This window comes from Rhinatrema bivittatum, chromosome 1 (assembly GCF_901001135.1).
Source record: "Rhinatrema bivittatum chromosome 1, aRhiBiv1.1, whole genome shotgun sequence".
Taxonomy (NCBI): Eukaryota; Metazoa; Chordata; class Amphibia; order Gymnophiona; family Rhinatrematidae; genus Rhinatrema; species Rhinatrema bivittatum.
In genome coordinates, this window is record NC_042615.1 from 838,447,300 (window position 1) to 838,473,607 (window position 26,308).

The window sequence follows — 26,308 nt, forward strand, 5'->3', positions numbered from 1 at the left end:
TCATTCCTTCTATTCAACGCGCAATCCATAGTAAAGAAAATACCCATCATCTCCGACCTACTTGACGATCACAAACCAGATTTCATAGCCATCACGGAAACATGGATAAGAAACACTGACCCAGTCTTAATCAACCAAATCAACAACCCCATCTATAGAACGTTTTCAATCCCCCGACCAAAAAAGAAAGGAGGAGGTCTAATGCTAATCATTAAAAAACAAAAACCTACAGATGAAACTACTCCCAACCAGCACCCACCCACCACTGGAAATTGCACTATTCGACTCACCTCTACTACAGATCTGTCTGATATACCGTCCCCCCAATGCACTGGATTGGAACTGCTCACCACTAACAGAATTCTTCTTGTCCAAACTAACTATCAACAAAGCCGTCATCATATTAGGAGACTTTTACATACACTTTGACACAATCCCCCACTCCCCTACATGCAACACAATAACCAACGCCCTATCAACCCTAGGACAAAGGCCCAACTCACAAAGCAGGGCACACACTAGACCCAGTCTTCATCAATACTGCCATATGGGCTAACTACCACACAAATATCACTAATATCCCATGGTTGGACCACTCTCTAATCTTCGCCAACCTGTTTTCCAACTGTAAACTTACAACAGAAAAAAGCCCACCTAAATCCTTCATCTACCGTCCACCCTTCAACATAGAGACACTTCAAGATAATCTACAACAGAACTAGCAAACACAGACCTATCTAACGCAGAAAACACCACCTTATCCTGGCTCAAAATCACTAAAATAATAGCAGACAAGATATACCCCATGATAAAAAAAATAATAAAAAACCCAAAACACCAGAAACAATGACATCAGATCAGCCAAACGCTAACTCCGAAAACAAGAAAAAACCTGGAGGAACAACAAAATAACTACACTACTGAATGCCTACTGATCACACTTAGCATACTACAAAAAACGTATCCACAATGCAAAAAAGGACTTTTCTCAAAAAATAAATAAATTCCAACACAACCCAACCGATGTAAATCTGTTATTTACTCTTTCAGATAATAGAAAGACACGGGGGCACTCCATGAAGTGAACATGGGGCACATTTAAAACTAATCTGCGAAAGTTATTTTTTACTCAACGCACAATTAAACTCTGGAATTTGTTGCCAGAGGATGTGGTTAGTGCAGTTAGTATAGCTGTGTTTAAAAAGATCTAAACATGCACACCCGGGAGGAAAGGTGAGATAGGGGAGATATGATAGAGACATTCAGATAGAAACAGGATGGAGGCGCTCCAGAGGGAGGCTACTAAAATGGTCAGTGGTCTTCCTGCTAAACCATATGGGGATAGACTTAAAGATGTAAACATGCACACCCGGGAGGAAAGGTGAGATAGGGGAGATATGATAGAGACATTCAGATAGAAACAGGATGGAGCCGGTCCAGAGGGAGGTCACTAACATGGTCAGTGGTCTTCCTGCTAAACCATATGGGGATAGACTTAAAGATCTAAACGTGTACACCCGGGAGGAAAGGTGAGATAAGGGAGATATGATAGAGACATTCAGATAGAAACAGGATGGAGCCGGTCCAGAGGGAGGTCACTAACATGCTCAGTGGTCTTCCTGCTAAACCATATGGGGATAGACTTAAAGATGTAAACGTGTACACCCGGGAGGAAAGGTGAGATAGGGGAGATATGATAGAGACATTCAGATAGAAACAGGATGGAGGCGCTCCAGAGGGAGGTCACTAACATGGTCAGTGGTCTTCCTGCTAAACCATATGGGGATAGACTTAAAGATGTAAACATGCACACCCGGGAGGAAAGGTGAGATAGGGGAGATATGATAGAGACATTCAGATAGAAACAGGATGGAGGCGCTCCAGAGGGAGGTCACTAACATGGTCAGTGGTCTTCCTGCTAAACCATATGGGGATAGACTTAAAGATGTAAACATGCACACCCGTTTAGATCTTTAAGTCTATCCCCATATGGTTTAGCAGGAAGACCACTGACCATGTTAGTGACCTCCCTCTGGAGCGCCTCCATCCTGTTTCTATCTGAATGTCTCTATCATATCTCCCCTATCTCACCTTTCCTCCCGGGTGTGCATGTTTACATCTTTAAGTCTATCCCCATATGGTTTAGCAGGAAGACCACTGAGCATGTCAGTGACCTCCCTCTGGACTGACTCCATCCTGTTTCTATCCTTTACCCACCTGTTTGGCCATTTTTAGATCATCAGACACACGCACCCCCTCAGAAGAATTTCACCCCCCTCTGCTGTACCCTTTCCTTGGGACTTTGCAGGCCATTTTTTAGTATTTAATCTTAGCTGCCCAACTGTAGGCCACTCCTGAAATTGTGGGCTTGGTCCTTTCCCAGACATGCGAGAGTGACTGCCAGTGAGGGAATAGCCCTGCCGCAGGAGGTAATGCCTTCTCTACCTGCTCTGGGGGGTGGGAGGGAATGCACAGGAGGCCCCAATTAAGTCTTTTTAAGGTGAGAGAGAGAGGAGGACACAGCCAGAGCTGATTCTACCCTGCCTCGCCCGCCAGGCCCGACTTTATTTTAAGGTGAGAGGGAGGCCGTGCTGGGCTGACCTCTTGGCCTGGCACTGCCACATTGGGTCAAGTAGGAGGGATGGAGGGCAACTCAGGAGGTTGAGAATCTTTTTTTAGCGCAGGTTTGCCGTGCAAATGGACCATGACTCAAAATAAGAAGTGCAGTTTGTAACTTTGGTGTGCATTTTTTTGTTCCTGGTCTATTTGCAGGTCATTAGCTACTTGCATCCTGCTGGATCCACTTTCTGTAACGCCCGTGTGAAACCCATGGTAAAATCTGATTGTAGCCAGGGTTTTTTATTGCAAACTCTGCCGTCGGCCACAAAAAGACGATCCTTCCAGTATCACTTGCACAAATGTTGTCAAGGCTCAGTGCCTGCACAGCACAGCAGGCAATGCCCCTCTCCTCCGCGTGAACTCCATTTACCGTTACCCTTTCTCGCCAGTCACTCACTCTAGGGCACGCAGGTTGTTTATAAGTCTCTCATCTCTGAAATCCAAGTTCACTAAAGCTAGCGTTATGGTCACAGAAACTGATAAGATTCATCTGATTAAAGCCGTGCCGCCTTGCATCCTCTGTTTTCTCCGTGATTCCATGAATTTGCTCACCAGCGGGGTCAGACTTCCTGGCCAGCGGCTCCCAGCCTGCTCCTCACTTCCACTTGTCTGAATAGGAAGCACCTCCTCCCCTCTCCAGTCCTCTACAACTGGTCCCACCTCTGAGGAAGCATTGAAAAGGTCACCAGCAAGGAGTTAGCCTGAGGACGGATTCTGCCTCTGCACCCATGGATGTGCAAAACCAGAGCAGTGCCATGGGGCAGCCCATGAGAACTTTATCACCTTACAGCAGATGTTATTACATGAATGAGGGGGCCTGGGAGGGAGCCCAGCTGCAGATAGAGAGAGAGGAGAGAAGCTGAGGGCCTGGGAGGGAGCCCAGCTGCAGATAGAGAGAGAGGAGAGAAGCTGAGGGCCTGGGAGGGAGCCCAGCTGCAGGCACAGAGGACGGAGGCACTGCTCTTACAGTACTTGCACGGAGGCTATGCTGCTCATTACTACTACGGGCTCCTGATTGTATCAGCGCTGTGCAAGTGTTAAGGATGGCACAAGCTGCCCTACCTGTGGCTCTGCTTCTCATAGTTGTGGCTGCCTGGATTGGAAAGGGTGAGGTTGTGCAAAGCTTCTCTGAAATCCCAGCATGTGCCAGATCCTTCCACCTGGCAGAAGAGCCCATGGGACTGAACTCCAGCAGTACTGCCCGCATCTGTCAGCGTCTCAGAGGTGTCTGTTTCTACGCCACACTTTACGATGAAACCCGACGTGTGCCCATCTATTCAGCATACACCCTGGAGGAGTCCAGCACATCCAGACCGGACCTCTCCTCCAGTAACTGGTACCTGGAGCCAATGGTAGGTGATTTCTCTGCTAAACGCAGGTCTGTACTACAGTACCCAGTGATACAGTAACAGCGCCTCAGACACGCAGTGACCACAGGCTCATGCTGGGATGGGCATCTCCTCCTGTAACTGGTACCTGGAGCCAATGGTAGGTGATTTCTCTGCTAAACGCAGGTCTGTACTACATACACAGTGATACAGTAACAGTGCCTCAGACACGCAGTGACCACAGGCTCATGCTGGGATGGACCTCTCCTCCAGTAACTGGTACCTGGAGCCAATGGTAGGTGATTTCTCTGCTAAACGCAGGTCTGTACTACATACACAGTGATACAGTAACAGCGCCTCAGACACGCAGTGACCACAGGCTCATGCTGGGATGGGCATCTCCTCCTGTAACTGGTACCTGCAGGCAATGGTAGGTGATTTCTCTGCTAAACGCAGGTCTGTACTACATACACAGTGATACAGTAACAGTGCCTCAGACACGCAGTGACCACAGGCTCATGCTGGGATGCACATCTCCTCCTGTAACTGGTACCTGGAGCCAATGGTAGGTGATTTCTCTGCTAAACGCAGGTCTGTACTACATACACAGTGATACAGTAACAGTGCCTCAGACACGCAGTGACCACAGGCTCATGCTGGGATGCACATCTCCTCCTGTAACTGGTACCTGGAGCCAATGGTAGGTGACTTCTCTGCTAAACGCAGGTCTGTACTACATACACAGTGATACAGTAACAGTGCCTCAGACACGCAGTGACCACAGGCTCATGCTGGGATGCACATCTCCTCCTGTAACTGATACCTGCAGGCAATGGTAGGTGATTTCTCTGCTAAACGCAGGTCTGTACTACAGTACCCAGTGATACAGTAACAGTGCCTCAGACACGCAGTGACCACAGGCTCATGCTGGGATGCACATCTCCTCCTGTAACTGGTACCTGGAGGCAATGGTAGGGGATTTCTCTGCTAAACGCAGGTCTGTACTACATACACAGTGATACAGTAACAGCGCCTCAGACACGCAGTGACCATAGGCTCACGCTGGGATGGGCATCTCCTCCTGTAACTGGTACCTGGAGGCAATGGTAGGTGATTTCTCTGCTAAACGCAGGTCTGTACTACATACACAGTGATACAGTAACAGCGCCTCAGACACGCAGTGACCACAGGCTCACGCTGGGATGGGCATCTCCTCCTGTAACTGGTACCTGCAGGCAATGGTAGGTGATTTCTCTGCTAAACGCAGGTCTGTACTACATACACAGTGATACAGTAACAGCGCCTCAGACACGCAGTGACCACAGGCTCATGCTGGGATGCACATCTCCTCCTGTAACTGGTACCTGCAGCCAATGGTAGGTGATTTCTCTGCTAAACGCAGGTCTGTACTACAGTACCCAGTGATACAGTAACAGTGCCTCAGACACGCAGTGACCACAGGCTCACGCTGGGATGGGCATCTCCTCCTGTAACTGGTACCTGCAGGCAATGGTAGGTGATTTCTCTGCTAAACGCAGGTCTGTACTACATACACAGTGATACAGTAACAGAGCCTCAGACACGCAGTGACCACAGGCTCATGCTGGGATGGGCATCTCCTCCTGTAACTGGTACCTGGAGGCAATGGTAGGTGATTTCTCTGCTAAACGCAGGTCTGTACTACAGTATCCGGTGATACAGTAACAGCGCCTCAGACACGCAGTGACCACAGGCTCATGCTGGGATGCACATCTCCTGCTGTAACTGGTACCTGCAGGCAATGGTAGGTGATTTCTCTGCTAAACGCAGGTCTGTACTACATACACAGTGATACAGTAACAGCGCCTCAGACACGCAGTGACCACAGGCTCACGCTGGGATGGGCATCTCCTCCTGTAACTGGTACCTGGAGGCAATGGTAGGTGATTTCTCTGCTAAACGCAGGTCTGTACTACATACACAGTGATACAGTAACAGCGCCTCAGACACGCAATGACCACAGGCTCATGCTGGGATGGGCATCTCCTCCTGTAACTGGTACCTGGAGCCAATGGTAGGTGATTTCTCTGCTAAACGCAGGTCTGTACTACATACACAGTGATACAGTAACAGCGCCTCAGACACGCAGTGACCACAGGCTCATGCTGGGATGCACATCTCCTCCTGTAACTGGTACCTGGAGCCAATGGTAGGTGATTTCTCTGCTAAACGCAGGTCTGTACTACATACACAGTGATACAGTAACAGTGCCTCAGACACACAGTGACCAAAGGCTCATGCTGGGATGCACATCTCCTCCTGTAACTGATACCTGCAGGCAATGGTAGGTGATTTCTCTGCTAAATGCAGGTCTGTACTACAGTACCCAGTGATACAGTAACAGCGCCTCAGACACGCAGTGACCACAGGCTCATGCTGGGATGCACATCTCCTGCTGTAACTGTTACCTGGAGGCAATGGTAGGTGATTTCTCTGCTAAACGCAGGTCTGTACTACATACACAGTGATACAGTAACAGTGCCTCAGACACACAGTGACCAAAGGCTCATGCTGGGATGCACATCTCCTCCTGTAACTGATACCTGCAGGCAATGGTAGGTGATTTCTCTGCTAAACGCAGGTCTGTACTACATACACAGTGATACAGTAACAGCGCCTCAGACACGCAGTGACCACAGGCTCATGCTGGGATGGGCATCTCCTCCTGTAACTGGTACCTGCAGGCAATGGTAGGTGATTTCTCTGCTAAACTCAGGTCTGTACTACAGTACCCAGTGATACAGTAACAGTGCCTCAGACATGCAGTGACCACAGGCTCATGCTGGGATGCACATCTCCTCCTGTAACTGGTACCTGCAGGCAATGGTAGGTGATTTCTCTGCTAAACGCAGGTCTGTACTACATACACAGTGATACAGTAACAGTGCCTCAGACACGCAGTGACCACAGGCTCATGCTGGGATGCACATCTCCTGCTGTAACTGGTACCTGCAGGCAATGGTAGGTGATTTCTCTGCTAAACGCAGGTCTGTACTACAGTACCCAGTGATACAGTAACAGTGCCTCAGACACACAGTGACCACAGGCTCATGCTGGGATGCACATCTCCTCCTGTAACTGGTACCTGCAGGCAATGGTAGGTGATTTCTCTGCTAAACGCAGGTCTGTACTACATACACAGTGATACAGTAACAGCGCCTCAGACACGCAGTGACCACAGGCTCATGCTGGGATGGGCATCTCCTCCTGTAACTGGTACCTGCAGGCAATGGTAGGTGATTTCTCTGCTAAACGCAGGTCTGTACTACATACACAGTGATACAGTAACAGCGCCTCAGACACGCAGTGACCACAGGCTCATGCTGGGATGCACATCTCCTCCTGTAACTGGTACCTGGAGCCAATGGTAGGTGATTTCTCTGCTAAACGCAGGTCTGTACTACATACACAGTGATACAGTAACAGCGCCTCAGACACGCAGTGACCACAGGCTCATGCTGGGATGCACATCTCCTCCTGTAACTGGTACCTGGAGCCAATGGTAGGTGATTTCTCTGCTAAACGCAGGTCTGTACTACATACACAGTGATACAGTAACAGCGCCTCAGACACGCAGTGACCACAGGCTCATGCTGGGATGCACATCTCCTCCTGTAACTGGTACCTGGAGCCAATGGTAGGTGATTTCTCTGCTAAACGCAGGTCTGTACTACATACACAGTGATACAGTAACAGTGCCTCAGACACGCAGTGACCACAGGCTCATGCTGGGATGCACATCTCCTCCTGTAACTGGTACCTGCAGGCAATGGTAGGTGATTTCTCTGCTAAATGCAGGTCTGTACTACATACACAGTGATACAGTAACAGCGCCTCAGACACGCAGTGACCACAGGCTCATGCTGGGATGCACATCTCCTCCTGTAACTGGTACCTGCAGGCAATGGTAGGTGATTTCTCTGCTAAACGCAGGTCTGTACTACATACACAGTGATACAGTAACAGTGCCTCAGACACGCAGTGACCACAGGCTCACGCTGGGATGGACATCTCCTCCTGTAACTGGTACCTGCAGCCAATGGTAGGTGATTTCTCTGCTAAATGCAGGTCTGTACTACATACACAGTGATACAGTAACAGCGCCTCAGACACGCAGTGACCACAGGCTCATGCTGGGATGCACATCTCCTCCTGTAACTGGTACCTGCAGCCAATGGTAGGTGATTTCTTTGCTAAACGCAGGTCTGTACTACAGTACCCAGTGATACAGTAACAGCGCCTCAGACACGCAGTGACCACAGGCTCACGCTGGGATGGGCATCTCCTCCTGTAACTGGTACCTGGAGGCAATGGTAGGTGATTTCTCTGCTAAACGCAGGTCTGTACTACATACACAGTGATACAGTAACAGTGCCTCAGACACGCAGTGACCACAGGCTCATGCTGGGATGGGAATCTCCTCCTGTAACTGGTACCTGGAGGCAATGGTAGGTGATTTCTCTGCTAAACGCAGGTCTGTACTACAGTACCCAGTGATACAGTAACAGAGCCTCAGACACACAGTGACCATAGGCTCATGCTGGGATGCACATCTCCTCCAGTAACTGGTACCTGGAGGCAATGGTAGGTGATTTCTCTGCTAAACTCAGGTCTGTACTACAGTACCCAGTGATACAGTAACAGTGCCTCAGACACGCAGTGACCACAGGCTCATGCTGGGATGGGCATCTCCTCCTGTAACTGGTACCTGGAGCCAATGGTAGGTGATTTCTCTGCTAAACGCAGGTCTGTACTACAGTACCCGGTGATACAGTAACAGTGCCTCAGACACGCAGTAACCACAGGCTGATGCTGGGATGGGCATCTCCTCCTGTAACTGGTACCTGCAGGCAATGGTAGGTGATTTCTCTGCTAAATGCAGGTCTATACTACATACACAGTGATACAGTAACAGCGCCTCTGACACGCAATGACCACAGGCTCATGCTGGGATGCACATCTCCTCCTGTAACTGGTACCTGCAGGCAACGGTAGGTGATTTCTCTGCTAAACGCAGGTCTGTACTACATACACAGTGATACAGTAACAGCGCCTCAGACACGCAATGACCACAGGCTCATGCTGGGATGCACATCTCCTCCTGTAACTGGTACCTGGAGCCAATGGTAGGTGATTTCTCTGCTAAACGCAGGTCTGTACTACATACACAGTGATACAGTAACAGTTCCTCAGACATGCAGTGACCACAGGCTCATGCTGGGATGCACATCTCCTCCTGTAACTGGTACCTGCAGGCAATGGTAGGTGATTTCTCTGCTAAACGCAGGTCTGTACTACAGTACCCAGTGATACAGTAACAGTTCCTCAGACACGCAGTGACCACAGGCTCATGCTGGGATGGGCAATCCTATCATCCATAGAAATGAAATGAAACATAGAAATGACGGCAGAAGAAGACCAAATGGCCCATCCAGTCTGCCCAGTAAGCTTCGCACTTTTTTTTCTTTCACATACTTTTCTGTTTCTCTTGGCTCTTAGTAACCTTTTTTTTATTCTATTTCCCTTCCACCCGCGCCATTAATGTAGAGAGCAGTGTTGGAGCTGCATCCAAGTGAAATATCAAGCTTGATTAGTTAGGGGTATTAGCCACCGCAATAAGCAAGCTGCACCCATGCTTATCTGTTTATTCAGACTATGTAATTCAGTCCTTGTTTATTGTTGCCTGAATATAGATCCACCTTTCTTCATTCCCCCCTGCTGTTGAAGCAGAGAGCTATGCTGGATATGCGTGAATTGTGAAACTTTTCCCCTGCCATTGAAGCAGAGAGCTATGCTGGATTAGCAGAGAGCTATGTTGGATTAAGAGAACTATAACAGATAATGCTGCTACCCCCACTTCATGGTGCAATGATAAGCGAGTATAGCAGAGATGGCATCCTAGGGACTTTTCACCAAGCTGCGGCAGCTTTCCCCTCATACATTTCTTCAGACTCAGTACTAATTGTACTCTAAATACAACCACAGACACCCAACTTCCTGTGTACTGCGCTGCTATAGTCTCCCACAGACACCCACCTTCTTGTGTACTCTAAGAACATAAGAACATGCCATACTGGGTCAGACCAAGGGTCCATCAAGCCCAGCATCCTGTTTCCAACAGTGGCCAATCCAGGCCATAAGAACCTGGCAATTACCCAAACACTAAGTCTATTCCATGTAACCATTGCTAATGGCAGTGGCTATTCTCTAAGTGAACTTAATAGCAGGTAATGGACTTCTCCTCCAAGAACTTATCCAATCCTTTTTTAAACACAGCTATACTAACTGCACGAACCACATTCTCTGGCAACAAATTCCAGAGCTTTATTGTGCGTTGAGTAAAAAAGAACTTTCTCCGATTAGTTTTAAATGTGCCCCATGCTAACTTCATGGAGTGCCCCCTAGTCTTTCTACTATCCGAAAGAGTAAATAACCGATTCACATCTACCCGTTCTAGACCTCTCATGATTTTAAACACCTCTATCATATCCCCCCTCAGTCGTCTCTTCTCCAAGCTGAAAAGTCCTAACCTCTTTAGTCTTTCCTCATAGGGGAGCTGTTCCATTCCCCTTATCATTTTGGTAGCCCTTCTCTGTACCTTCTCCATCGCAATTATATCTTTTTTGAGATGCGGCGACCAGAATTGTACACAGTATTCAAGGTGCGGTCTCACCATGGAGCGATACAGAGGCATTATGATATTTTCCGTTTTATTCATCATTCCTTTTCTAATACTCTGCTGCTATAGAGTCCCACAGACAGCCACCTTCCTGTGTACTGTGCTGCTATAGACAGCCACAGACACCCAGCTTCTTGTGTACTGTGCTGCTATAGACTCCCACACACCCACCTTCCTGTGTACTCCACAGCTATAGACTCCCACACACCCACCTTCCTGTGTACTCCACAGCTATAGACTCCCACACACCCACCTTCCTGTGTACTCCGCTGCTATAGACTCCCACACACCCACCTTCCTGTGTACTGCGCAGCCACACTCCCTCAGACACCCACCTTCCTGTGTACTCTGCTGCTATAGACTCCCACACACCCACCTTCCTGTGTACTACGCAGCTATAGACTCCCACACACCCACCTTCCTGTGTACTCTGCTGCTATAGTCTCCCACAGACACCCACCTTCCTGTGTACTGCGCAGCCACACTCCCTCAGACACCCACCTTCCTGTGTATTCTGCTGCTATAGACTCCCACAGACACTCAACTTCCTGTATACAGTGCTGCTATAGACTCCCTCAGATACCCACTGTCCTCTACACTGTACAAACACCTATATATACCCTCCTTATTCTATACTCTGCAGTATAAACTACTACAGATTTCCACTGTCCTATATAGTGTACTGTATAATCTCCTATAGATACCCTCCTTATTCCATACTCTGCAGTGTAAACTACTACAGATTCCCATGTCCTGTATAAACTCCTATAAATAGCCATCCAGTGCTCCTACCATGTGACAGGGGCCGGCCAATGGCACAGATACCCTGTCACATGGTAAGGGCAAAGGGCCATAGGCGCCATTTTGATTAGTGGCAGCCGACGGCCCGGGAGCAGGAGGACGACCTGGGAGCAGGAGATCGCTCCCGGGACCCCCACTGGACCACCAGGTACCTGTAAAATGTTTTTTGGGAGGGGGGGGGGGGAAGCTAAAGGATTAGTTTTAAAGGTTCAGGGTGGGTTTTTTGTTTATCGGCTCGGGCGCAGCCGATAAACAAATCCACGATTGTACCGGATGAAAAAAACCCCATGATGTGAATCGGAACCGGAATCCGAGCCGTTTCCAATTCACATCTCTAGTGGCTATTCCCTAAGTAAACTTGATTAATAGCCGTTAATGGACTTCTCCTCCAAGAACTTATCCAAACCTTTTTTGAACCCAGCTACACTAACTGCACTAACCACATCCTCTGGCAACAAATTCCAGAGCTTTATTGTGCGTTGAGTGAAAAAGAATTTTCTCCGATTAGTCTTAAATGTGCCCCATGCTAACTTCATGGAGCGCCCCCTAGTCTTTCTACTATCCGAAAGAGTAAATAACCGATTCACCTCTACCCGTTCTAGACCTCTCATGATATTAAACATCTCTATCATATCCCCCCTCAGCCGTCTCTTCTCCAAGCTGAACAGCCCTAACCTCTTCAGCCTTTCCTCATAGGGGAGCTGTTCCATTCCCCTTTATCATTTTGGTTGCCCTTCTCTGTACCTTCTCCATCACAATTATATCTTTTTTGAGATGCGGCGACCAGAATTTAATATATCCCAATATAATAAAAAACAAAACTTTCACTGAATTCTACCCAAGTCTCATATGAACATTTCTACTACTAAATGTTCAATCTCTTACAAAAGAAATTCCTCTAATAAATGACATTCAAGAAGATCTGAACCCCTCAATATTTTGGGGTAGATCTTACAAAAGTACGCGCGCGTGTACTTTTGTTCGCACAACCGGCGCAAGCAAAAGTAGGCCGGATTTTATAAGATACGCGCGTATCTTATAAAATCCGGGGTCGCGCAAGGCTGCGCAAAATCGGCAACCAGTCTGACGTCTCTTGCTTCCGTGCATCTCGCATGACAACATCTAAGTCTATTAGGATCAGTAACATGGCTCCTATCCTTTTAGGATGTGGTTAGTTAATGAAATCAGCAATATTACCCTTGAGTGTTTTTTCCGAAAGCCAAATTGATTTGGGAATAAAATGTTTGATGTCCTGTTTATCCCAAGCCAGGAACAACACCCCGGGAGAAGAAATGGAATCAGCGCTATCATTCCTCACTGACGCGGCTTCCGATCTAGTGCGCACAGCAGCCAGAGGAGTGTCGTCCACGGTGGCAGCCAGGAGACAACTCTGGCTTCGAAATTGGTCGGCTGATGCCTCCTCCAAAACATGCCTCACGAGAATGCCCTTCAAAGGATCCCTCCTTTCGGCAGCGAACTAGAGAAACTGGCCAACAAATGGGGCGACTTCCCATTACCTCGCCTGCCGGAGGCAAGACGAAGAGAAACCAGCGTCCCTTTCCCAGGCCCACCAGAGGCAGAAGCTCACAGCGCTTCAACCCTTACAAGAACAACTATCAAGCGCCCCGCCCTATGGACAGGAACCAGTCCTTTCGGAACAAACACAACAAGAGGGGAACCAGCTTGGGTCCAGGCCCCAGCCGCACCCCACAATGAGATTCAGCCGACCCATCCAAGGGAAGAAGCCATAGGGGGCAGGCTAACCCTATTCTACCGCAGATGGGTCGAGATAACTTCAGACAAGTGGGTCCTAGCCATCATCTGAGAAGAGTACTACCTGGACTTCTTTCGAACCCCTCTGGACAAGTTCTTGGAATCTCCCTGCCATGACCCCCACAAGAGGGCGGCAGTGGAAGCTACACTGACACTGACCAGACTTCTGGCTCTCGAGGCCATAACCCCGGTACCTACACGGGAAACAAATACTGGACATTACTCCATGTACTTTATCGTAACCAAGAAAGAGGGTACATTCAGGACGTTCACCAAGGTAATAGTAGTGGTGGCGGCAACACTCAGGAAGGAAGGAATCCTCGTTCATCCTTACCTGGACGATTGGCTGATCAGAGCAAAATCACCGGAGGAGACCCACCAAGCAACCAGCAGAGTCATAGCTCTACTGGAAAGCCTGGGATGGGTAGTCAACACAAACAAGAGCTCCCTACAGCCCTCGCAGTCGCTGGAATACCTAGAAGTCCAATTCGACACCAAGGAAGACAAGGTCAGCCTGACCCCCACGAGGAGATCAAAGCTGTGGGACCGGCTCCAGACCTTGCTGAGCGCCCCTCGTCCCACAGCATGGGATTACCTGCAAGTCCTCGGACTAATGGCGTCCACACTGGAAGTGGTGCCATGGGCGCGAGCCCACATGAGGCCCCTACAACGCTCACTTCTATCGCGGTGGAGTCCACGGTCCCAGAACTACACCGTATGCATACCACTACCGGGCAGAGTCCGGACCCAGCTAAGGTGGTGGCTACAGACCAGCCACATGAGCCGGGGATCAAGACTATCCTCCCCAACCTGGACCCTGCTCACCGCAATGCCAGCCTACATGGGTGGGGAGCACACTGCGAAGAGTTAACCGCCCAAGGGCGGTGGAACGAAGAAGAGGCGGGGTGGAACATCAACCTCCTAGAAGCACGGGCGGTCAGATTAGCCTGCCTGCGGTTCGCCCACAGACTTCGAGACAAAAGCGGTCAGAGTAATGTCGGACAACGCCACGACGGTGGCCTATATCAACCGGCAGGGCGGAACCAGAAGCCAACAGGTGTCCTTAGAAATAGACCCTCTGATGGCTTGGGCGGAAGCAAATCTCCAGGACATCTCCGCCGTCCACATCGCCGGGAAGGACAACACCACGGCAGACTTCCTCAGCAGGGAAAGTCTAAACCCAGGAGAATGGAAGCTGTCACCCACAGCCGTCAAGATGATAGTGAATCGGTGGGGGACTCCAGACATGGATCTTCTAGCAAACAGATCCAACGCTCAAGTACCCAGATACTTCAGCCGCAGGCGGGATCCGCAGTCCCAGGGGGTCGACGCCCTGGTACAGGTCTGGCCACCGGGGACCCTGCTATACGCTTTTCCGCCTTGGCCCTTGCTGGGCGCAATCATTCCCAAGATTCAGCAGCACAGGGGGCTAGTTCTTCTGGTGGCCCCGGACTGGCCAAGAAGACCCTGGTACGCAGACATGAGAAGACTACTGGCAGGGAATTCACTACCCCTGCCTCCACATAGAGACCTGCTGCGGCAAGGTCCCATCCTCCACGAGAACCCAGCTCAATTCTCTCTTACGGTCTGGCCATTGAGAGGGCCCACCTGAGAAAGAGGGGATACTCGGGGGCAGCAATAGATACTCTCCTCCGAGCACGCAAGTTCTCCACATATCTAACATACATAAGGATCTGGAGAGTCTTTGAGGCCTGGTGTGAAGACCATAACGTCAAGCCACACTCCTCTAAAGTTCCCGTGATCCTGGAATTCTTACAGAATGGACTACAGAAGGGTCTGTCCCTCAACTCCATCAAGGTACAGGTGGCCGCATTGTCAAGCTACGGCTCCAGGAGTGAGGACGACAGCATAGCCTCACACCCAGATGTATCACGTTTCCTGAAAGCAGTCAAACACATTCGCCCATCACTAAAGTGGCCAGTGCCCCTGTGGAACCTCAACCTCGTCTTGGAATTCCTAGCGGGATCCGCCTTCAGACCCCTCCGAGGCCTGTCCCTCCGTCTGTTAACCTTGAAGACGGTGTTCTTGCTGGCTGTGTGCTCGGCTTGCCGCCTCAGAGCTACAGGCCCTATCCTGCCATGAGCCATTCCTCAGACTCACCCCGGGGACCATTCAGCTACGCACGGTTCCCTCCTTCCTCCCCAAAGTGGTCTCACACTTCCACCTTAACCAAACCATCTCACTACCTACTATGGACGGCTTGAAGAAGTCGGAAGAAGCCCGTAGTCTGCGCCATCTCGACATCGGCAGACTCCTATCCAGATACCTGGAAATGTCGGAACCAGTACGAAAGACGGACCACCTTTTCATCCTTCACAGTGGGAAGAGGCAAGGGGAAGCGGCCTCGCGGGCAACCATTGCCCGCTGGATCAAGGAAGTCATCAAGGCGGCCTATGTAGAAGCGGGAAAACAACCACCTCTACAGGTCAAGGCCCATTCCACCAGAGCCCAGGCGGTTTCCTGGGAAGAAACTAGAATGCTGTCACCTGCTGAGATCTGCAGGGTGGCGACATGGACCTCCATCCATACCTTCTCCAGATTCTACTGTCTGGATGTTCAGGCTCGGGAGGACAAAGCATTTGCAAGAGCTATCCTAAGTGGACCACGGGCAGCTTCCCACCCAGTCCGGGAGTAGCTTTTATACATCCCATTGGTCCTGAGTCCATCTGCTACACGCTAGGAAATGGAGAAATTACTTACCTGATAATTTCGTTTTCCTTAGTGTAGACAGACTCGGGTAGTAACTACCGCTCCCTGCAGGTTACCCCCATGTTTCTGTTAAGGGCTGTAACTGCTGCTCTGTGCAGGTTACCCCCAGGTTTCTGTTAAGGGCAGTAACTGCTGCTCCATGCAGGTTAATCCCATGTTTCTGTTAAGGGTAGTAACTGCTGCTCTGTGCAGGTTACACCCATGTTTCTGTTAAGGGTAGTAACTGCCTCTCCATGCAGGTTACCCCCATGTTTCTGTTGGTAGTAACTGCCGCTCCGTGCAGGTTACCCCCATGTTTCTGTTAAGGGCTGTAACTGCCGCTCTGTGCAGGTTACCCCCAGGTTTCTGTTAAGGGCAGTAACTGCTGCTTCATGCAGGTTACCCCCATGTTTCTGTTAAGGGCAGTAACTGCTGCTCTGTGCAGGTTACCCCCATGTTTCTGTTAAGGGTAGTAACTGTCACTCCATGCAGGTTACCTCCATGTTTCTGTTAAGGGTAGTAACTGCCGCTCCGTGCAGGTTACCCCCATGTTTCTGTTAAGGGTACTAACTGCCGCTCCGTGCAGGTTACCCCCATGTTTCTGTTAAGGGCAGTAACTGCTGCTCTGTGCAGGTTATCCCCATGTTTCTGTTAAGGGTAGTAACTTCTGCTCTGTGCAGGTTACCCCCATGTTTCTGTTAAGGGTAGTAGCTGCCGCTCCGTGCAGGTTACCCCCGTGTTTCTGTTAAGGGTAGTAACTTCTGCTCTGTGCAGATTACCCCCGTGTTTCTGTTAAGGGCAGTAACTGCCGCTCCATGCAGGTTACCCCCATGTTTCTGTTAAGGGCAGTAACTGCCGCTCCGTGCAGGTTACCCCCATGTTTCTGTTAAGGGCAGTAACTGCCGCTCCGTGCAGGTTACCCCCATGCCTTCTATTAAGGGTAGTAACTTCCGATCCGTGCTGTTATCCCCAATCCTTATGATAATCCATAGAAATTCCAGCTAGTAACATTTTTTACTGGGTGATGAGCTTTCTTGAAAATTCAGACAGTGGCGCTTGATGTACTTTGCTTATGGACTTTGCCGTAGAAACAGTCCTGTGCTTTTTCCCTTGTGCCTGAGTATCAATACCCCAGATGGTAGATTTATTGATTTATCTGTTCTTCATTACATACAGGCTCTCTTTTTCTTACAGCTTGCAGGCATAGCGAGACCGGATATGGCACAGGCTTCTGCCAGTCTGATCCAAAGCAATCTGGAGCAGATTGAAGAGAGTCAGGCAGTGAATAATGACTACAGGAACTCGGGGTTCACTCGTGGTCACCTGAACCCCAGTCAGCACCACAGCAGTGAGGCACAGATTGCCACCTTCACCTACACCAACATGGCCCCACAGGAGGCAAATCTGAACAGTGGCTCCTGGAATCAGTATGAGAACTTCCTCCGCAGCACTGTCCTGCCATCCTGCTCCGAGACCCACGTGGTGACGGGGGTCATCCCTTCAGGGGCCACACCGGGGCAGGGTGTCTGGATCCGCCAGCGAGTCAACGTGCCCAGCTTCTTCTGGAGTGCCTTCCACTGCCGGCAGGAGAATGGAGGACGGCGCATGGAAGCCAGGCTGGGGCGCAACGCCAGCCCCTTCGATGTGCAAGCAAAGACGGTGTTAGAGCTGGAAGAGATTCTGGCAGCAGAGTTTGGTGAAAAGGTCACCATCTTCACTGCTGAGATCTGAGAAGTAGAACGCTGCCCCCAAAACACAGAGGCATATTATTCCTCATTCCCCCAGATCATAAGCACATCATACTCCTTATTTCCCAAAACATGCATCCATCTCACACCCCCAAACACACAAACTCACTTTCCTAAAAACAAAAACCCAAGCACCAGTATCCTCTCCCTGAAAACCTCAAGCACCCTACATAACTGAACTCCCCATACCCCATCCTCAACACACAAGCACCCCATATCTTCTAACTCCCCAAATGCTCAGGCACCTCACCCCCCCCGAAAATCAAGCACCCCCTCCCCAACATACAAGCACTCCATACCCCCTTACTGCCCCATCACACAAGTACCCCATGCTCCAAAAATCTCTTAACACATCATATGCTCTAATTCCTCAGTACAATAATAGTTCATACCACGTTGTTCCCCAAACAACCATCTAACATCTATGCACCCTACTCTATCCCCCTCCAACATAATGCCCCTCACTCTCAAAAACATGAAAGCAGATCATACCCTCTCACTCTTCCAACACTGAACACCCATGGATCACCGGGAGCACCCGTGCTCTTCCCTATCCATTGTAATGGTGACCAAATCCCAGGATTCCCCATTCTCTACCTTCTCTGTGCGTGACGGTGACCAAGCATCAAACTTCCAGGATCTCTTTTTTTCTTCATATGTGATAGTGACGAAGCCCCAGAATTTCATGTTCTCTCCTTATCTGTGTGTGATAGTGACGAAGACCCAGAATTTCATGTTCTCTCCTTACCTGTGTGTGATGGTGACGAAGCACCAGAATTTCATGTTCTCTTCCTTATCTGTGTGTGATAGTGACGAAGCCCCAGAATTTCATGTTCTCTTCCTTATCTGTGTGTGATAGTGACGAAGCCCCAGAATTTCATGTTCTCTCCTTATCTGTGTGTGATGGTGACGAAGCCCCAGAATTTCATGTTCTCTCCTTATCTGTGTGTAATAGTAACGAAGCCCCAGAATATCATGTTCTTTCCTTATCTGTGTGTGATGGTGACGAAGCCCCAGAATTTCATGTTCTCTCCTTATCTGTGTGTGATAGTAACGAAGCCCCAGAATTTCATGTTCTCTCCTTATCTGTGTGTGATGGTGACGAAGCCCCAGAATTTCATGTTCTCTTCCTTACCTGTGTGTGATGGTGACGAAGCCCCAGAATTTCATGTTCTCTCCTTACCTGTGTGTGATGGTAACGAAGCCCCAGAATTTCATGTTCTCTTCCTTACCTGTGTGTGATGGTGACGAAGCCCCAGAATTTCATGTTCTCTCCTTATCTGTGTGTGATGGTGAAGAAGCCCCAGAATTTCATGTTCTCTTCCTTACCTGTGTGTGATGGTGACGAAGCCTCAGAATTTCATGTTCTCTTCTTATCTGTGTGTGATGGTGAAGAAGCCCCAGAATTTCATGTTCTCTCCTTATCTGTGTGTGATGGTGACGAAGCCCCAGAATTTCATGTTCTCTTCCTTACCTGTGTGTGATGGTGACATAGCCCCAGAATTTCATGTTCTCTCCTTATCTGTGTGTGATGGTAACGAAGCCCCAGAATTTCATGTTCTCTTCCTTACCTGTGTGTGATGGTGACGAAGCCCCAGAATTTCATGTTCTCTCCTTATCTGTGTGTGATGGTGAAGAAGCCCCAGAATTTCATGTTCTCTTCCTTACCTGTGTGTGATGGTGACGAAGCCTCAGAATTTCATGTTCTCTCCTTATCTGTGTGTGATGGTGACGAAGCCCCAGAATATCATGTTCTCTTCCTTACCTGTGTGTGATAGTGACGAAGCCCCAGAATTTCATGTTCTCTTCCTTACCTGTGTGTGATGGTGACGAAGCCCCAGAATTTCATGTTCTCTTCCTTACCTGTGTGTAATGGTGACGAAGCCCCAGAATTTCATGTTCTCTTCCTTATCTGTGTGTGATGGTGACGAAGCCTCAGAATTTCATGTTCTCTCCTTATCTGTGTGTGATAGTGACGAAGCCCCAGAATTTCATGTTCTCTCCTTATCTGTGTGTGATGGTAACGAAGCCCCAGAATTTCATGTTCTCTTCCTTACCTGTGTGTGATGGTGACGAAGCCCCAGAATTTCATGTTCTCTCCTTATCTGTGTGTGATGGTGAAGAAGCCCCAGAATTTCATGTTCTCTTCCTTACCTGTGTGTGATGGTGACATAGCCCCAGAATTTCATGTTCTCTCCTTATCTGTGTGTGATGGTAACGAAGCCCCAGAATTTCATGTTCTCTTCCTTACCTGTGTGTGATGGTGACGAAGCCTCAGAATTTCATGTTCTCTCCTTATCTGTGTGTGATGGTGACGAAGCCCCAGAATTTCATGTTCTCTTCCTTATCTGTGTGTGATGGTGACGAAGCCCCAGAATTTCATGTTCTCTCCTTACCTGTGTGTGATGGTGACGAAGCCCCAGAATTTCATGTTCTCTTCCTTACCTGTGTGTGATGGTGACGAAGCCCCAGAATTTCATGTTCTCTTCCTTACCTGTGTGTGATGGTGACGAAGCCCCAGAATTTCATGTTCTCTCCTTATCTGTGTGTGATGGTGAAGAAGCCCCAGAATTTCATGTTCTCTTCCTTATCTGTGTGTGATGGTGACGAAGCCCCAGAATTTCATGTTCTCTCCTTATCTGTGTGTGATGGTAACGAAGCCCCAGAATTTCATGTTCTCTTCCTTACCTGTGTGTGATGGTGACGAAGCCTCAGAATTTCATGTTCTCTCCTTATCTGTGTGTGATGGTGACGAAGCCCCAGAATTTCATGTTCTCTTCCTTATCTGTGTGTGATGGTGACGAAGCCCCAGAATTTCATGTTCTCTTCCTTACCTGTGTGTGATGGTGACGAAGCCCCAGAATTTCATGTTCTCTCCTTACCTGTGTGTGATATTGACGAAGCCCCAGAATTTCATGTTCTCTTCCTTATCTGTGTGTGATAGTGACGAAGCCCCAGAATTTCATGTTCTCTCCTTACCTGTGTGTGATGGTGACGAAGCCCCAGAATTTCATGTTCTCTTCCTTATCTGTGTGTGATAGTGACGAAGCCCCAGAATTTCATGTTCTCTTCCTTACCTGTGTGTGATGGTGACGAAGCCCCAGAATTTCATGTTCTCTTCCTTACCTGTGTGTGATGGTGACATAGCCCCAGAATTTCATGTTCTCTTCCTTACCTGTGTGTGATGGTGACATAGCCCCAGAATTTCATGTTCTCTTCCTTACCTGTGTGTGATGGTGACGAAGCCCCAGAATTTCATGTTCTCTTCCTTACCTGTGTGTGATGGTGACGAAGCCCCAGAATTTCATGTTCTCTTCCTTACCTGTGTGTGATGGTGACATAGCCCCAGAATTTCATGTTCTCTTCCTTACCTGTGTGTGATGGTGACATAGCCCCAGAATTTCATGTTCTCTCCTTATCTGTGTGTGATGGTGACGAAGCCCCAGAATTTCATGTTCTCTCCTTACCTGTGTGTGATGGTGACGAAGCCCCAGAATTTCATGTTCTCTCCTTACCTGTGTGTGATGGTGACGAAGCCCCAGAATTTCATGTTCTCTCCTTATCTGTGTGTGATGGTGACGAAGCCCCAGAATTTCATGTTCTCTTCCTTACCTGTGTGTGATGGTGACGAAGCCCCAGAATTTCATGTTCTCTCCTTATCTGTGTGTGATAGTGACGAAGCCCCAGAATTTCATGTTCTCTTCCTTACCTGTGTGTGATGGTGACATAGCCCCAGAATTTCATGTTCTCTCCTTATCTGTGTGTGATGGTGAAGAAGCCCCAGAATTTCATGTTCTCTCCTTACCTGTGTGTGATGGTGACATAGCCCCAGAATTTCATGTTCTCTCCTTATCTGTGTGTGATGGTGACGAAGCCCCAGAATTTCATGTTCTCTTCCTTACCTGTGTGTGATGGTGACATAGCCCCAGAATTTCATGTTCTCTCCTTATCTGTGTGTGATGGTGAAGAAGCCCCAGAATTTCATGTTCTCTTCCTTACCTGTGTGTGATGGTGACATAGCCCCAGAATTTCATGTTCTCTCCTTATCTGTGTGTGATGGTGACGAAGCCCCAGAATTTCATGTTCTCTCCTTATCTGTGTGTGATGGTGACGAAGCCCCAGAATTTCATGTTCTCTCCTTACCTGTGTGTGATGGTGACGAAGCCCCAGAATTTCATGTTCTCTCCTTACCTGTGTGTGATGGTGACGAAGCCCTAGAATTTCATGTTCTCTTCCTTACTTGTGTGTGATGGAGTTTTATGTTTCCTTCCTCTGGGAAATATTCTTCACATTTCAGCACAGACTTAACGTCGATTTTAACTACACCTTTTTTATTAGCGTTAAGCCGTGCGATAGCTTGTGTTATGGTAAGGGGTTTATCTCATTGCACGATGTCTCCCGAGAGACCTCTTGTAGTAGATTTGAAGCTCCTGGGGGGGAGAGAGAGTGAGAGAGAGAGAGAGACTAGCCAGAATGCCCTAGCCCTAGATAGGTATTTGTATCCCAGGTGAGGGTTAGGTATTAGTGTAGGGGGTTAGGGGCCAACGTGAGACGTACGAACAGGACAGTGGTCTCTTGTGAAGATTTGATGGCGTTCGGAGTGAGGAAACTCACACATAATGAGATTTGGGCAATGTTCTCTCAACCTAGCTTAACATGAAGCTAGGTTGAGCCCTGCTTCTAACTCACAATTTGGCCGCGTAAGTCCAACCCGTGATTCACTATCCCTTTTTAACTCATCCTTACCGCTTCTTTAAATCACCAGGTAACCCTTTCCGCCTGCGTCATGTATATGAGATGTAAATGCTCCAATTAGCAATTCCCTCCCATACAGTAATGTGCGCCCCGACTATCGCCTTTTTAACCTGACGTTTTGCCGCGCGTTTAACCTGCTAATTTACCGCCTACCCTGACCCCTGCGTTAGTGTGGAGCGTCGGGTCAGAGAGATGAAATTCATGGGCAAACGACCCCCTCACCCCCTGGGACCCTTACCCTGGCGTTAGTGTGGTGTGACAGCAATAGGCAGGCTCCGGTCAAAATCCCCCCCTCCCGAAGCAGCTCGACATGTCATTAAAAGAAAAGTAAATAAAGTGTAATAAAAGTAAACTTACTGCATGTGAATTTTCTTTGAACAGTCCTCTCTCCCCTCCTCCCGAGGCGCGCACTGCGGCTCCCCCGCCTCCCGGGGGCAGCCGGCGGTGAAGGTGAATGAATGTGAGCCTGTGTACGCCTGGGCGTGCAATTTGGGCGCTCAAGGCAGTGCATTAGTGAACGCCGACGTCATATGCCGTGACGTCAAACGTTTACATCTCATATACATGCCGCGGGCGGAAAGGGTTACCCGGTGATTTAAAGAAGCGGTGAGGATGGGTTAAAAGGGATAGTGAATCGCGGGTTGGACTTACGCGGCCAAATTGTGAGTTAGAAGTGGGTTAGAAGCAGGGTAACCGCGGCCGCGCTTTACTGTATCGGCCTGTGTGTTATAATGACTGAGATAAATATGTTAACAAGCAAATGAATTTTGAACACTGTGTTAAACATTGAAACTTTGTAAACCAATGTGATGGCGAAACCGAACGACAGTCTATAAAAATTGATAAAGAAATAAAATAAATCATTTAGGAAACAGATCTGATGGTCTGAAATGCATTTCTTGGAATTGTGATAGGCACTAAGTACAAGAAGGGATGAAAGACATTGGAGGGATCTAAAAAAGAGGCACCCAGGGAGGAATCGTCGGCTCAGTGTGATGTCAGTGTGATGTCAGTGTGATGTCGGTCAGAAAGCAAACAGAATGTTGGGAATTATTAGAAAGGGAATGGTGAATAAAACGAAAATGTCATAATGCCTCTGTATCGCTCCATGGTGAGACTGCACCTTGAATACTGTGTACAATTCTGGTCGCCGCATCTCAAAAAAGATATAATTGCGATGGAGAAGGTACAGAGAAGGGCTACCAAAATGATAAAGGGGATGGAACAGCTCCCCTATGAGGAAAGGCTGAAGAGGTTAGGACTTTTCAGCTTGGAGAAGAGACGACTGAGGGGGGATATGATAGAGGTGTTTAAGATCATGAGAGGTCTAGAACGGGTAGATGTGAATCAGTTATTTACTCTTTCAGATAATAGAAGGACTAGGGGACATTTCATAGGGCCGGGGGGGTGCGTTAGGTAGGGGAAGGTGGGGGGAGGGCAAAGGAAAGTTCCCTCCGAGGCCGCTCCGATTTCGGAGCGGCCTCGGAGGGAACAGGCAACACGCGCCAGGCTCGGCGCGCACAGGTTGCACAAATATGCACCCCCTTGCGCGCGCTGACCCCGGATTTTATAAGATACACGGGGCTATGCACAAAAGTACCCCCTCGCGCAAATTTATAAAATCCAGCCCTTAGTGTTTGGGTAATTGCCAGGTTCTTATGGCCTGGATTGGCCACTGTTGGAAACAGGATGCTGGGCTTGATGGACCCTTGGTCTGACCCAGTATGGCATTTTCTTATGTTCTTTTGGTAAAACTGAAAATATGATGGGAAAGAGAAGAGTGGAAGAAAAGGTAGCTAAAGAGGTAAAGTGAGGTAAAACTTTATTTCTGGTATAAATGCGATTGACCCTAGGTTTATTTACCCTGAAGAGCTGGGTGAGTCCCTGATTCAGCCAGAGAGAGAAGGTTAGAGGGGAGGGAGGTAGCTCCGTCCCCCTGGCAGCTCGGGAGCGCAGTACATTCAGGTTAGAGGGGAGGGAGGTAGCTCCGTCCCCCTGGCGGCTCGGGAGCGCAGTACATTCAGGTTAGAGGGGAGGGAGGTAGCTCCGTCCCCCTGTCGGCTCGGGAGCGCAGTACATTCAGGTTAGAGGGGAGGGAGGTAGCTCCGTCCCCTGGCGGCTCGGGAGCGCAGTACATTCAGGTTAGAGTGGAGGGAGGTAGCTCCGTCCCCTGGCGGCTCGGGAGCGCAGTACATTCAGGTTAGAGGGGAGGGAGGTAGCTCCGTCCCCCTGGCAGCTCGGGAGCGCAGTACATTCAGGTTAGAGGGGAGGGAGGTAGCTCCGCCCCCTGGCGGCTCGTGAGCGCAGTACATTCAGGTGAGAGGGGAGGGAGGTAGCTCCGTCCCCCTGGCGGCTCGGGAGCGCAGTACATTCAGGTTAGAGGGGAGGGAGGTAGCTCCGTCCCCCTGGCGGCTCGGGAGCGCAGTACATTCAGGTGAGAGGGGAGGGAGGTAGCTCCGTCCCCTGTCAGCTCGGGAGCGCAGTACATTCAGGTGAGAGGGGAGGGAGGTAGCTCCGTCCCCTGTCGGCTCGGGAGCGCAGTACATTCAGGTGAGAGGGGAGGGAGGTAGCTCCGTCCCCTGGCAGCTCGGGAGCGCAGTACATTCAGGTGAGAGGGGAGGGAGGTAGCTCCGTCCCCTGGCGGCTCGGGAGCGCAGCACATTCAGGTGAGAGGGGAGGGAGGTAGCTCCGTCCCCTGGCGGCTCGGGAGCGCAGTACATTCAGGTGAGAGGGGAGGGAGGTAGCTCCGTCCCCTGGCGGCTCGGGAGCGCAGTACATTCAGGTGAGAGGGGAGGGAGGTAGCTCTGCCCCCTGGCGGCTCGGGAGCGCAGTACATTCAGGTTAGAGGGGAGGGAGGTAGCTCCGTCCCCTGGGCGGCTCGGGAGCGCAGTACATTCAGGTGAGAGGGGAGGGAGGTAGCTCCGTCCCCTGGCGGCTCGGGAGCGCAGTACATTCAGGTGAGAGGGGAGGGAGGTAGCTCCGTCCCCCTGGCGGCTCGGGAGCGCAGTACATTCAGGTTAGAGTGGAGGGAGGTAGCTCCGTCCCCTGGCGGCTCGGGAGCGCAGTACATTCAGGTTAGAGGGGAGGGAGGTAGCTCCGTCCCCTGGCGGCTCGGGAGCGCAGTACATTCAGGTTAGAGGGGAGGGAGGTAGCTCCGTCCCCTGTCAGCTCGGGAGCGCAGTACATTCAGGTTAGAGGGGAGGGAGGTAGCTCCGTCCCCTGGCGGCTCGGGAGCGCAGTACATTCAGGTTAGAGGGGAGGGAGGTAGCTCCGTCCCCTGTCAGCTCGGGAGCGCAGTACATTCAGGTGAGAGGGGAGGGAGGTAGCTCCGTCCCCTGTCAGCTCGGGAGCGCAGTACATTCAGGTGAGAGGGGAGGGAGGTAGCTCCGTCCCCCTGGCGGCTCGGGAGCGCAGTACATTCAGGTTAGAGGGGAGGGAGGTAGCTCCGTCCCCTGGCGGCTCGGGAGCGCAGTACATTCAGGTTAGAGTGGAGGGAGGTAGCTCCGTCCCCTGGCGGCTCGGGAGCGCAGTACATTCAGGTTAGAGGGGAGGGAGGTAGCTCCGTCCCCTGGCGGCTCGGGAGCGCAGTACATTCAGGTGAGAGGGGAGGGAGGTAGCTCCGTCCCCTGGCGGCTCGGGAGCGCAGTACATTCAGGTTAGAGGGGAGGGAGGTAGCTCCGTCCCCTGGTGGCTCGGGAGCGCAGTACATTCAGGTTAGAGGGGAGGGAGGTAGCTCCGTCCCCTGGCGGCTCGGGAGCGCAGTACATTCAGGTTAGAGGGGAGGGAGGTAGCTCCGTCCCCTGGCGGCTCGGGAGCGCAGTACATTCAGGTTAGAGGGGAGGGAGGTAGCACGGTCC

At 50.0% G+C, this 26,308-nt stretch overlaps 1 protein-coding gene across 1 annotated transcript; it reads left to right on the top strand.

The window, feature by feature from the left end:
• Positions 1 to 3,662: 3,662 nt before the first annotated feature.
• On the top strand, positions 3,663 to 21,474 carry LOC115073681 (endonuclease domain-containing 1 protein-like). Its single transcript, XM_029572297.1, has 2 exons — positions 3,663 to 3,971; positions 17,143 to 21,474. Exons 1-2 carry the CDS (start codon positions 3,663 to 3,665, stop codon positions 17,677 to 17,679), a joined length of 846 nt encoding a protein of 281 aa, XP_029428157.1. The 3' UTR covers positions 17,680 to 21,474.
• Positions 21,475 to 26,308: the final 4,834 nt, after the last annotated feature.